Source organism: Mus caroli, chromosome 3 (assembly GCF_900094665.2).
Source record: "Mus caroli chromosome 3, CAROLI_EIJ_v1.1, whole genome shotgun sequence".
Classification (NCBI taxonomy): domain Eukaryota; kingdom Metazoa; phylum Chordata; class Mammalia; order Rodentia; family Muridae; genus Mus; species Mus caroli.
In genome coordinates, this window is record NC_034572.1 from 120886655 (window position 1) to 120901528 (window position 14874).

Here is a 14874-nt window from a genome sequence, read left to right on the forward strand (position 1 = left end):
TGGCCTCGAACTCAGAAATCCGCTTGCCTCTGCCTCCCATGTGCTGGGATTAAAGGCGTGCACCACCACCGCCCAGCAATTAACTAGATTTATTATGATTGATAAATTTGTATGTTTCAATAGACTTGTACTTTTGTTTATTTTACTATTTCTTATGCTTCTTTATTTCTATTTTATTTTATTTGTTTTTGAGATGGGGTCTTACTATATACTCTTGGTTAGCCTCGAGCTTGCCATGTAAATCAGGCTGTCCTTGAACAAAGATCCACTTGACTCTGTCTCTGAAGTACTGGTATTAAAAGTGTGCACCACCATGCCTCCCTATGCCCCTTCCTCTTTTTTAATTATAAAAGTTAAAAAAAAATTGTTTGGGAGTGTTTTGCCATGTGGATACTGGAGATTGAACTGGGGCCATCTCGGGGAGTGGTCAGTGTTCTTAATGTCTGAGCCATCTCTTCATCCCACCTTTTAAACAAAAATGATTTGACTATTTTTGTGTGTTTATAAGTGAGGCATACACATGCTGTGGTACCTGTGTGAACGTTAGGGGACAACTTTTAAGTTCTCCTCTACCTTGTTTTGAAAGGCCTCTTGTTTCTGCTGCTGTGCTGCATATGTGAGCTTTTAACCTATTTTGTCTTTGCTACCCAGAATCTTATCCCATGGGAATTCTAGGATTATAGACATAATCTACCTCACCTAGCTTTTTATGTGGGCTCTGATGACCAAACTCAGGCCATCAGGCTTGATCAGCAAGTGCTCTCACCTCTTTGCAGTTGGTGTGTGTTTGTTGAGATGGACTTCTTTATGTAACTCTGGGTGGTTTGGAACTAACCCTGAAGAATAGGCTAGGCTTGGACCCAGAGATCCTACTGCCTCTGCTTCCCCAAGGGCTGCTGGGATTAAAGGTGTATGCCATGCCCAGCAAGAGTTTGTTTGTAACCACCTTTACCTCTTGAGCCATCTCCTTGTCCCTTTGTCTCCTTTCTATGCTCTTTTAAATACTGTTCTACTTCTAAAAATGGGTAACTGATACAAGTACTGGAAAGCATTCACATGCCTTCCTCGTTTGCCCAGACTCTGTCCCTCGCTGTCACCTCACTGCCTCCCTCCCAGCTGATGCTGTCAGAACAAGCTATACTTAAGGTATAGTGTACAGGTAAGCCGGTGAGGAATTACTGTTGTTCGAGTGTCATTAAGCTGACTCTTGAGGTTGATCAGTAGCTTTATTTGTTGCAAGACTTTCTGAATGAAATAACATTATGTTGATGGGTTGAAAGAATAGGTTGAAGGTCTGTTGTCTGAAAAGCTGGATTCTAAAATGCTGTGACAGCTACTTTTTGAGTGTTGACATGATACCACCAGTAGACAGTTATATATCAGAGGAAGTACTTTGTGTTTATGTATTCTTTAAGTATTAAAATTATTGTATAAGGTCTGGAGAGATGGCTACCACGAGGAGATGGGAGGTAGAGACAGGAGAATCGCCAGAAGCTTAGGCCAGATAACCTGGTGGGAAAAATACTAAGAAGATTCCATCTCAAACATGGTGTAAAGCAAGACCAGCACCCAAGGCTCCCTGCCTTTTGTTTGTACACTGTGGTGCACACTCACTTGGATTCACATATATAAATGAGCATGTTCACAATCGACACGTGTTGTAGGATGTATTTTTATTATATGTATATGTCAGAAGCTGTATGAGTATATGGGCGTCCTGTCATGAGTTTTAGTGGTCTAATATCCAGCATGGTAACAATAATCAATCATAATGTACTATGTACTTGGAATCTGCAAAAAATGGAGATCTTAAGGGTTCTTACCATGCACACAGAAATAACCATGTCAGGAGAGATGTATATTAATTAGCTTGATTATGGGAATCATCATACAAGATATATCAAAATGTGCTGTGGCTGGAATTGTAGTACAGCTGTAGAATGGGTACATGAAGCACTAGATTGAATTTCTGCTGCCACCCCAAACGCCATGTTAAACATCCAACTCGTGTTTGTTTGTTTTGCTCAAACCTACCTCAGTAAAGCTGGAATTTAAAGATGTTTGTCCTTCCAGGTGATCTTTGGGTTATTTCAAAAACCCTAGACTTTGAACTAGATACTTTCATTGCATGCAGTGCCTTCTTTGGGCCATCTTCTGTCAATGAAGTGGAGCTGCTGCCTTTGAAAGGTTATTTCCCTTCTAATTGGCCCACCAACAGTAAGTACCATTATGCCACCCTAATCTCTATTTAACAGAACAACAGGCACAGGCGGCAGTAAGAGCAAGAGTGATGTATGTGGAATTGTTTGCTAAAGCCAATGAAAAGCACCCATCTCCAGTTTCTAATGTTGTATGGACTGTGATACTGAAAATATGTATTGTTTCTATTGCCATGACAGAACACTGGCAAAATACAATGTGGGGGAGGAAAGGGTCTATTTTGGCTTACTGGTTATAGTCCATCATCAAGAGAAGCCATGGCAGGTGTTTACAACAGGAACCTGGAGGCAAGAACTAAAGCAGAAGTCATGAAGGAACACTGCTGACTGGCTTGCTCTCCATGGCTTGTTCAACCTACTTTGTACTATAACCAGAATCACTTGCCCAGAGATAGCATTGCCCATAATGACCTGGGCCCTTCCACTTCAGTTATAAATTCAAGAAATGCCCCCACAGGCTTGCCTTCAGGATAGCCCAATGAAGTATTAACATTATCTCATTTGAAGTTATGTCTTCCTAGCTTGTGTCAAGTTGACATAAAGCTAACACATGTATGAAAACAGAATTTGTAAGTATTTCTACAGTTCAGGTCCTATAGGGTAACAATATAATGAAACCTTAAGGGGCTGGCGAGATGAATCAGTGGTTAAGAACAATTGTTGCTCTTGCAGAGGCCCAGGTTTAGTCCCAGCACACACATAATGGCTCACAGTGATCAGTAATGGCAGTTATGAGGATCTAGTACCCTTTTCTGATCGTCAAGGGCACTAGGCACACATGCAGCATACATGTATGCAGAAAAAAAATCACTTATATACATAAAAAATAAATCTTTACAAAAAAGAAATCTTGAACTATCATTTAGCATTGGTTAAAATTGAATTTTATATACTACATACCTGATTTTAAAAATATATAGACTTCAGACATAAAACATTTTCATAATTGTATTTATATGAGTTCTAATTTTCTTGGTCTTTGAAAGTATATTTAGTGAAGAGTGCATCATTACATTGTGAAGTTCTTAGAGATTTGAGATTCTAAAGAATATGATTTTTATTTTGAGAGTACTCAACCTATTTTGAGTTCTCTTTTAGATATACTTATTTTTTTATGTGTCTGAGTGTTTTTACCTGCATGTATTTCTGTGCCACACATGAATGCCTGATCTACAGAGGTGAGAACAGGGCATCAGAGTTCACAGATGATTGTGGCCAGCCCTTCTTGAGAAATTTTTATGAAGAAAGATTAGCCACCTTCTTTTCTTTTTCTTTTTTTTTTTTTTTTTTTTTAAGTAAATCTTTAGCCAGCTTGGACTATGGACTATGGACTTGTCTCAAACAGAAAGTTACAAATTTTGCTGGCATTTAAAGTCCTAAGAAACTTTAGTAAATTTCCTTCCATCTATTTCTATAAATCTGGAGGCTTCTTGAAACTGCTCCATACATCTCAGCCTCTTCCTTCTTTTCTTTTCTTTTCTTTTCTTTTCTTTTCTTTTCTTTTCTTTTCTTTTCTTTTCTTTTTCTTCCTTTCTTCCTACGATTTACTTATTCTGCATTTTATCTGTTTATTTTCATGCATGCCTATATGAAAGAAGAGGGCATCAGATCCATTGCAGATGGTTGTGAGACACCATGTGGTTCCTGGGAATTGAACTCAGGACCTCTAGAATATCAGCCAATGCTCTTAACCATTAAACCATCTCTCCAGCCCCCAGTCTCTATTTCTGACAGTTGAATTTGGTCTATCATGAACTAAAAACACAGAATTTAATGATCCCGGTTTTTAGTATTTCATATTTTTAACCTTTGACCTTCCATTCCCTTCAGCCCCCTTTGTTTTGGTTGAGAGAAGATCTTGCTGTGGAGACCAGGCTAACCATGAACCCACAGAAGTTTCCCTGCCTCCACTTCTGGAGTGCTAGAATTGTAGACATACATGGCCTGTTCATTTTTTTCCCCTTATTTTTATTTATTTGTTTAGTAAGCCTGGCTGGCCTCCTGCTCACAGAGATCCATCTGCCTTTGTCTACTGAGTAGTAGGATTTAAGGTGTGCTCTACTATACTCAATTGTTTGTTTATTTTGTTTGTTTTTGTTTTGTTTTTTCAGTGAATGAACTTAGCCAACCAGTATGAATCTAACTAGAGACCAGTTAACAGCCATTTTTCATGTGGACATTTTAGTGTTTGTTACAGATGCTTTCTTAGCAATGTTAGCATTCTAGCTTTCTGTTTTCCATATGTTTTAATAAATGATTACAGAGAAATACAAGAAAGTTTAAAAACTGCATAAATACGATAGCACAAGCACTATGTTGATTAAAGAGAATTGTTGCTCCAAGCAGTGCCCTGCACTGGCGCTGTCCTGTATTTACTGGACTGAGTTCAAGTGTGATTTCAGTTATGCAGTTTATGAGCACCCACACACAAAATGAATGAGTAGAGAGCATAGTAATATAAACAGATAGATGCATAAAGATCTCTGCATGTCCTAAAAAACGTGCCATCTGACTAGTTCAGAAGATAACCTCTGAGGTGTAAGGATATGTAATCAGTTTGTGTGGCTTTACTTACATCTAATCTTCATTTATTTATTAATCTTCTTCATTGTAGTCACAGTCCATGCATTGTTGGTGTGTAATGCCAGCACAGAGCTGACAACTCTGCAGAACATTCAGGACTACTTTAACCCAGCTGCTCTTCCACTAATGCCACACCTGCTAGCAATGTAAGTCTTTTTTAATCTTTGTGTCATTGATATTATATTATGGAGGCCTAGCTTCTTTCTATTGTTTGATAAACACTATAATCAGAAGCAACTTAGGAGGAAAAGGCTTATTTCATCTTATAGCTTAGAGTCTATCTCAAAGGGAACTCGGTGCAGAAACCTGGAGGCAAGACCTGAAGTAGAGACCATGGAGGAGCCGCTTACTGGCCTGCTCAGTCCCTTGCCTAAGGGTTGCACCACCTACAGTGGGCTGGACCCTCCCACATCAATATATGCCCCACAGGTTTTCCCATGGACCAATGTGATAGAGACATTTTCTTAATTGAGGTTCCCTCTTCTCCGATGCCAACTTGTATCAAGCTAACAAAAAATTTATCAGCTCAAGTGGTAACTGAAAGTACAATAACAGAATATTGAATATTCTTACCAACAAAACTTTATCTTTTAAATTTGGAGATTACTGTATATTAGAAATCAAGCATAAAACAGATGTGGCTCAATGGTAGAATGCTGTGAGCATGTGTGAGGCTCTGCTTTGATCCTCTGCACCAAAAATAAATAAATAATATTTATAAAAGGGAAGAAAGCTATATGTATTACTTTCCTTTTCACCAGTTTATTTGTTGTCATTTACCAGTTCTGACCAGTTCTGAAATTAATTCATTTTATTGAGGGAAGGGGGTACCTTTTAAAAGGATCATTATGGTATCTTCTTTTAAATAACCTAGTATGTTATAGAACACTCTCTTCTTTTAAAAAAAGTTTATTTATTTATGGTTTTGTTTTTTAATGTATGAATGCTCTGTCTGAATGTACTACTGTATGCCAGAAGAGGGCATCAGATTCCTTTATTAGATGGTCACGGACCACCATATAATTGCTGGGAATTGAACTCAGGACTGCTGGAAGAGCAGCCAGCACTCTTAACTGCTGAGCCATCTCTCCAGCCTCATTGTGCAAAATTTCATTCATTTGTATGGATTTTTACATGTATGGGTGTTCAGCCTGCATGTATGTATGTTCATCATTTGTGTGTCTGGCATCTGGGAAGTCAGAAAGGTTATTGGAGTCCCTGGAAGTGTTATTACAGTCATATGTGAGCTGTCATGTGGGCTCTGGGAATAGAATCTGGGTGTCCCGAAAGTGCAGCCAGTGCTTTTACCTGGCCCGCTTTCTCTCCAGCCCCTTCCCTGTATCTTAATGCTGCATAATGCTTAACATTCAAAAGAATGATTTTACAGGGTAGATGTTGATACTATTTTCATTCTAATTACCTGTATTTCACTTTAAAATTTTTCTAACACCAAAGCTCCTTTTTAAAACATGAGAAATGGGGCTAGGCTACAGCTCACTCTGTCACATCCATGAGGCCCTCAGTTACATCTCCAGTACCAGGTTAACCAACTGTGGTAATAAACTCCTGTAGTCTTAGCGCTGTGGAGGTAGGACAGGAGAATCAAATTCTCATTCATCTTCAGCTACTTAGAGAGGTTAATGAGGCATACATGAGACATCCTGTCTTACTAAGTCAATGAATGAATTAAAATAACTGGGAAGTGGATTTATACTTAATCCATTAAAATGAGAAATGTGTGGTATTTTTACACTGGGCATTGAATCCCATTCATGCTAAACAAGTCCTCTCCCACTGAGTGACCTGTCCAGCTCCTACCTTCCAATTTGGAAATCTGTCTTGCAGCATTGCCCTTTTCTTTGCCACAGTGAAACTCTAGTTATTTTATTTTATTTTATTTTATTTTAAAAAGCCTATTAACTTCATTTTTTATATATTTTAAATAACAGTAAAATCCATTTGCCTATTGTAAGTTTACCTGAAGTATCAGCTATGTTAATTATCTAAAGCCTACTACCTGTTAGTACCATGAATTGTGGGAACATTTCAATATTTATATATCTCTATTTGGGGTGACTGGGGTGTCCTAAAAAAATTAATTTGTAAACTACTTAAACTCATGCCATGGATAGTGGGTATTTTGTAAATATTAGTTCTCTTGCACCCTCCAGAGTGAAGCCTATCCATTTGTTACCTCCAGTTTTTTTTTCCTGAGGATTGTAAAGTAAAAGCTAACTCATGAATAAGTCCACTCACACATTTCACAATTCCTAACTGTTTCTGATGTTCTTTTTACTAGGTCTCAGTCAGCTACAGTTAGCAGTAAAAATATCAGTAAAAGAAAATTTATCCCACCAGCCATTACAAGCATTAAAACAAAAACGGAACTCCACGTTGGAGCGACCCTGCAGTTAGCTAGGGAGTTGATTAACGTACACAGGTTGAACAAGGACCAAGCTACAGCACTAATTCAGATAGCTCAAATGATGGCATCCCAAGGAAGTGATGAAGATGCCCTGGAGCCCTTCGGCCATTCCCTGCCTATCACAGTCATTCATGGTAAGAGACATTGTAGATTATAGGCAATTCTGCTCTTTTGGGGTTTTCTAGTGGGTAAGGATGTAGCATCCTGAATCAGAACTCTGCTTTCACATCTTGGCTCCATCATTTTCTTGCTCTGTGATCTTGGTAGGTGACTTATTTCCTAGCTTTGATTTCTGTAAAATGTGCATTAAAAGTAGCACACACCTCATGTGATTCTGGGAGAGTTAGTTCTGCTACCTCTCTCTCTCTCTCTCTCTCTCTCTCTCTCTCTCTCTCCCTCCCTCCCTCTCGCCCTCCCTCCTCTCTCCTTAATCTGTATTCCTTTTTTCTCCCTTTCTCTCTCTCTCTCTCTTTCTCTCCCTCCCCCCTCCCTCTCCCCCTCTCTCTGTTTGAGGGGATTTTTTTTCAATAATTTATTTATTCACTTTACGTCCTGATAAAACCCTCCACCCTTCTCCCACCCTCTCACCTCCCTTCCCTTCTCTCACTGCCCCCGCCCCAACTGCCCAGGCATATTAAGTTGAATCAGCACTAAATCCATCATCTTCCACTGAGGCCACACAGGGCAGCCCAGCTAGGGGAAGGGGATCCAAAGGCAGGTGACCCCTGCTCCAGTTGTTAGTGGACCCACATGAAGACCAAGCTGCATATCCGCTTCATATGTGCAGGGGTTTGTTTTGATTTTTTGAGACAGGGGTTCTCTGTGTAGCCTTTGCTGTCCTGGAACTAACTCTGTAGACCAGGCTGGCCTCGAACTTACAGAGATCTGCCTGCCTCTTCCTCCTGACTGCTGGGATTAAAGTTATGCACCACTACCACACAGCTTGCTATTTCTTTTTTTATAGAAAGCCTTTCTGTCCAACAAGACCATGATAAATAGTCTTACTTCTCTGCTCTGTTACCCTGTTATCATTCTCTCTTTACCTGTTGACTGTAGTGTTGTCTGTTTATTCTCTTGTGTTGCACATAGTAGATGGACACTCTGATTTTGAACATATTAGCTAATTAAATGAAGGTGGGTGAGATAGAGAGAACACTGCTTGTACATTCATGAAAGGTTTTATGGTGTTTTAGGTGTTTTTGGAGCAGGCAAAAGCTATTTGCTGGCTGTGGTGATCCTGTTCTTGGTAGAGCTGTTTGAAAAGTGTGATTCTGGAGCAGGTGGCAATGCAAGGCCATGGAAAGTCCTCGTTTCCTCTTCCACTAACGTAGCTGTTGACAGAGTGCTTCTTGGGTAAGTGTGGCAAGTGGACGTAAGTGACTGTGTCCCAGTGTCTGTTCATACGCTTGCTGCCTGACAAGAGTGCAAGGCTGTCGCTTCTGACCCAAGAGCTATGATGTAGTAATAGTCTAACTTCTTAACTACTGACTGCGCATTTATCTGGCAGTTTGGATAAAGATGGAATAACCCAATAAAATACAAGGTTGGCCAAGAACACGTAGGGTTAGAAGTGCGTTGCTGTAGGATGGGGGGAGTCTGTTGTGAGCCCTGAGCATTCCTTAGAAAGGCATTTCTTGGGGATGCATCTTGGACTGATGGGGTACTATCTTCCTCTGGAACTAAAAGGAGGCTTGCCTGCTGCTTGTTATTGAGAATAGTAGACGTCCGCCTTCAGTGCTTCTGAGCTATCCAGTAAGTGAGGCCACTGCATGCACGGGCATTTGCTGAGATGCTCTGCAGAGGACACACACGCACCATGGGGCTTGTGCCGCTTCTTCTCAGAGGCTTCAATTTACTATCATACAAGTAGGCTAGTGGCAAATCCCAGAAACTGCCATTTCAGAATGGCAGCTGGGCTGCAGAGATGGCTCAGAGGTTAAGAGAACTGACTGTTCTTCCAGAGGTCCTGATTCAATTCCCAGCAACCACATGGTGGCTCACAACCATCTGTAATGAGATCTTGTGTGTCTGAAGGCAACTATAGTGTACTTACATATAATAAACAAACAAACAAATAAATCTTTAGGGAAAAAAAGAATGGCAGTTATATGCCATTCTCTTGCTCATGCATCTGTATAAACACATTAACATAGCTGAGCAATGAAAGTTATGTCTTTATTTTAATAAGAGGGACACAAAGAAGACAGTAGCAATATAGTATAAGTAAATACAAAAAGAAATTTTCACTTACTCTGTGTGTGTATATGTGCATGGTAGAAATGCACACCTTTACATGTGTATGGTCAGAGAAGACTATCATGTCCTATGTTATCAATCTTCCTATTACTCTAAGACAGAGTCTTTCCCTGCCCCTGGATCCGGCCTCAGTCCCTCATAGTGATAGGGGACAGGAGACTGCGTGACTGTAGTAGCTTTTGTCTAGATTGTCTAGGTTGGTTGTTTTAATTGCCAATAAGGACTGCTGAAATGAATCAACAGGCGAAGGCATTTGCTGCCAAGCCTGTGAATGGAGGCGCATGTGTGCCCAAATTGGTGGCACGGCACAAACACACAGACAGTACGTAAGTATAATTTTTAAATGCCAAGGAAGTGCAGAATACTTGCCAATAATTCAGTATTTATCTGAAGTTCCACATAAGCAACAGCTATATTTTTAAAAATCCATGATTATTTATGAATCTTGCTTTTTGTTTAATTTCTCTCTCTCTCTCTCTCTCTCTCTCTCTCTCTCTCTCTGTGTATGTGTGTGTGTGTGTTGTTCGAGTGCATGCATGTGCATGTGTGCCACAGCATACGTGTGGAGGTCAGAGGACAACTTCAGGTGCTTGCTCCAGTTCTAGGATAGAATCTGGCCTCTCCTGGCCTTCCTGGGCACCAGATACATCCTTGGAACACATACGTACTTTCAAGTAAAACACTCATACATAAAATAAAAATAAATTGTAAAGAAAATTTAAAAAAAACTTTAAAAAATTTTATTTGCCAGGTCTAATATCCGAGGCTTTAATCCCAGCACCTAGGAGACAGAGGAAGGTAGATCTCTGTAAGCTGCAGTCTAGCCTACATAGTAAGACCCTGCCTAAAATCTTATTTTAAATCTTGTTATTTGTGTATAAGCATGATGTGTGTAGGCACCCATGCTGTATATGTGCCCAGCAGTAGGAGAACAATACCATGATGTCGGCTTTCTTCCACTTCTTTCCATACACTTCAGAGATGGACATCAGGCTGCCCTGCTCTCCTGGCAAGGGCCATTTGTCTGCTGAGCCATTTCCCCAGACATCAGAATTAACCCTGTTCATCAAATTAATGTTGATGCTAGAAAGTATTTGGGCTAAAGAGATGAACTAGCAGTAAAGAGCAGGTGGGGTTATTCCAGAGAGCTGGTGCTTGTTTCCTAGCACCTGTGTCAGGAGCCTCAGCACAAGGGAATCCAACATCTCGGACCTCCATTTGCCTGCACATGCTCACACACAGGCACATGCGTATATCTAATTAAAATAAGGCTGAAATATTTTGAAGAAAATATGTATATTATATATTTTATATTTCTTCATGGATTTTTTTCATGCACATTTGTTTTCTAAACATGATAGAATTTAATAACACAACCTTATATGCTGTTTCATATCTTGCTTTTTAAAAGAAAATTTTAATTAAAAAGTTTTTTTCTTTTTTTTTTCTTGAGGCAGAGTGTCATATACTTCAGAGTTAACCAACTGTGTAAGCAAAGATGACCCTCCTGCTAAGTTCTGGGGAGTCAGGCTTAGACCATCATACCCAGCTTACGTTTACATATTTTTTAACTTAAAGATTATTTTGGACTGGAGATGTAGCTCAGTGCACTGACCTGACATGCATAACACATTCACTGACACACACACACACACACACACACACACACACACACACTCTTACTCTTGGGTGTCCTGGAACTTACTTTGTAGAACAAGCTGGCTTTGAACAAAGAGTTGACCTGCCTTTGCCTCCTGAGTGCAGAGGTTAAAGGTGTGAGGCACAAGGCACAGGAACTTTCACAGTTATAGTCAGTGAGATTTGCCCAAGTATTAGCCAAGTGGTTTTAGTCAGTACATTCCAAAATTTTACCAATATAAATTATATTTATGAATATAAATCTTGGGTATAAGTATGTCTGTCTTTGAAAATGTACTTTTAAATAGCTTTTAAAATACTATGTGTGTGAGAGACAGACATACACAGAGGAGAGACAGACAGACAGACAGTGAGCACAACTATGCCACAGCGCATGCATGATTGTGTGAGGATGTTGTTGAAAAGTTGGTTCTCTCCTTCCACCATTGGTTCTGTGGATCAAACTCAGGTTATCAGGCTTATGTAGCAAGCTCTATTACCTGCTAAGTCAGCTTCCAAGCTTAGGAAAATGTTCTAAGCTAGGGTGAAAGTTAGAAACATTTTTAAACTTCATGTTACATTTTGTAGAATTGTTGGGAAAGTTTTGCTATTGTTTACTCTCTCATCGGAAATCTAAGAGTGACTGAGGACTGCATATTTTTTATGCAAGATAATGAGGAATTCCTGGGACTTAATTGAAAGGATGTACTTAGATTGTGTGTGTGTAGTGTAAAAGTAACTTTTATTTTCCTGTAGTAACTGTCATCTCCAAGGCTTATTGCTTCAGTCTGCTAACTGAGGCCAAGTCATGGAAGCTTGTAGCCTTCACACAATCTTATTTAGGCCTAGAATGTTTTCAGCCTTTGAGACTTACTGCTGAATAAGTTCACCTTCTCTTGTTCTTTCTAAACTCTGACTGGCTGAGCCAATTCAGCTGTTCTAGCTCAAATTCCTCTCCAAGCTGACTAATTCAGTCTTTCTTTCCTCTTAGTCTGACTTTTTGATCTGCTTGGCCTAAAACTAACTCTGGCAATCTGTTCTCGTCCTCTGACTCCTCATCCTCTGGCTCGGTTTATCTTTGCCTGTGTCCAGCTTGTTCTTTCTCTGCAACCTGTCTCTGTACAACTGTCCTGGTAAAACTGTTCTCTCTCTCTCTCTCTCTCTCTCTCTCTCTCTCTCTCTCTCTCTCTCTCTCAAGTAGCTTCCCTTTTTTTCTATTCTGTCAAATCTTTAAAGCTCTGGTTTTCTCACTTTGTGAGGAAAGTGGTAAGACATCACTTTCAAATATGAGTGCTTCCTTCTACAAGCTAACTTTACCTTCATTGTTTGGGATTAAAGGTGTGTGCTAAGGGCTGAGCCACACCACAGCTAGAGACAGGTATTTTCAATAAATACACAGTTAGGGTTCACAGTATGACCAAATGTCCTGGGAGTGTTCTACCACCAGGCTATACTCACAGCTATTTTAGATGGCTGTTTAATGCTTGGATCTCTGCAAAGGACCAGAGAAATGTGATTCTGTAAGTAAGGTAGATGCCTCAACTGCAAATAGGCTGGATTCCTACATTTCTTCAGAGTGGAGTAACATTCTGGTGATTGGAACAGACATTGTCTACTGTGATGCTCAGAATAAGACTTTTTTTTTTTTTAGAAAAAAATGAAAGTATGGATACATATAATGACCAGTCCCCTCTAGTATCAGTGCTCTGAGAATACTGTCCACACCATGTTACTGATGTAATACAAACTTGAGTTGAAAAATGAGCACTAGCGATTTCCAAAGGAAAAGAAGCTCACTTTTCTCTAGGTTGAAGTCCACTGGTTACTTCTCATCTTAGCCTGACAAAATAACTTATGGCGGGAAGTGTTTATCACATTTCACATCTACGGTTCGAGGCCTCACTCTGGGGAAGCCATGGTGGCAGAGGCATGAGGCGGCTGGTCCACCCAGTCACAGGAGGCAGAACGAGATAGGTGCTGGTGCTTTTCTGTCTTTCTGCCTTTCACTTCCTGAGGAACCCATGATTGCTGCCACCCCCTGTTGGGCCTTACCCTTTAATGTAGGCACTCCTTTACAGTCATCACTACCAGAGGCTTACCTGCAGCCTCTTTCTAGGTCTTGTCACACTGAAAGATTTAAAATCGGAATCTTTTTATGTTCTCACAGAATAGTTTTGTCGTCATCATTTTGGGAAACTATGTTTACAGGGCTACAGTTTGCTTTGGTTCTCTTTAAATTCCAGTTTCCAAGGTGGTACAAGTGTTGTAGAGGACTTGGTGTCATGGAGCTGCTCCTCTGAGCTAGCATAAAGCTAGGAAGGGAAGGGAATAATTTCTCCTTCTGCACAATTCCCTAACCAGGGGTTAGGAGTTATCTGCAGAGGAACATTCCAGTCTCTGGAGGCAGACAATCTAGCCTTCCTTCTAGGCTTGACTGGTTCCACTCATTTGTTTGTTGTTTGTTTTTGTTTTAATATTATGTGTATGGGTGTTTTGCCTGGATTTATGTGTGTGTATCATGGGTGTGCAGTGTCCAGAGAGGCCAGAAGACATAGGATCTCTTGGAACTGGAGTTATGGATGGTTTTAAGCCACTATGTGGGTGCTGGGAATTGAACCAGGGTTCTCTGTAAGAGCAGCAAATGTTTTTTAATCTCTGACCTATCTTTCTAGCCTCATCCACTTATTAATGATGTAGACTCAGCTAAGTTATCTCACATTGAGCTTCAGTGTCCTTCTCTCTGATGGGATAGTGCGCATCACTAACATACTGAAAAAGCTCTTAATGCAAAATATATAGTATCTATTGCTTTCCATATTCTGTCTTTAGGGCATTTTATTTCTCATCAGTCCCAAAACTGGCATTTTATAAACACTTAATGACCTCTGTAGAGATGTGAAGAGTTAGTTCCCAGTCCATGGCTATTTTCAGAGGATTAGGAGGTGTGGCCTTGCTGGAGAAAGTATGTCACTGGAGGTAGGCCTTGAGGCTTTAGAATTGGATGTGGGCTCTCAACTGCTGCTCTAGTTGCCTGTTCTCTCCACCCCACCATCATTGACTGTGACTCCCCTGCACTGTAAACCCCAAATAAAAACTCCTTTTTTTCTGTAAGTTGTTTTGGTCACAGTGTTTTATAACAGCAATAGAAAAGTAACTTATATAGTCTCTTAATATAAAATAAATATATCTAACTTTTTCTGCAGAATGTGCTGAGGAGGAGGTAGCTAGGTAGTGGGATGATTGTAGAGCATACATAAAGTCTTGGCTTTAAGCTCCTGCACCAAGAAAGGAAGATAACCGCCAAAACCCTTTCAGTATGTTCTGTGAGAAGATTTTCAACTACATTGCTTTTACTTTGAGCCTAAATATTCATATTGAATCATATAATTCTAAAATGTAGTCCTTTGCAAAAATAATTAGGATAATAATACGCCTGAACATGTTTGTGCATGTCTGTATGTCCAGCACTCAGTAGGCTGAGGCAAGAGCATTGGGAGTTTAAGGAAAATCTGGGCTACAGACTGGGCACGCTGTCTTTAAAGGAACGCTTGCAGTAATATAAAGCATCCATGAAACTGTGTTTATACTCTGTTTGTAAGTAAGGAGAATCTGTTTTGTCTTATTTTCTTTAAGGCTTCTCAGTCTTGGATTTGAAAAGTTCATCAGAGTTGGAAGTGTTAGGAAGATTGCCAAGCCAATTTTACCTTACAGGTAAAACCAACCACTAAATCCTTTTTTTTTTTTTTTTTTTTT

At 40.0% G+C, this 14874-nt stretch overlaps 1 protein-coding gene across 1 annotated transcript in view; it reads left to right on the forward strand.

The window, feature by feature from the left end:
• Positions 1-14874, forward strand: part of Zgrf1 (zinc finger GRF-type containing 1) — a 66629-nt gene that overhangs the window by 39160 nt on the left and 12595 nt on the right. Inside the window, exons 15-19 of the mRNA XM_021158878.2 lie at positions 2074-2217; positions 4834-4948; positions 7102-7361; positions 8421-8580; positions 14755-14832. Coding sequence (XP_021014537.1) covers positions 2074-2217; positions 4834-4948; positions 7102-7361; positions 8421-8580; positions 14755-14832 — 757 coding nt within the window. The remainder of the gene's footprint in view (positions 1-2073; positions 2218-4833; positions 4949-7101; positions 7362-8420; positions 8581-14754; positions 14833-14874) is intronic.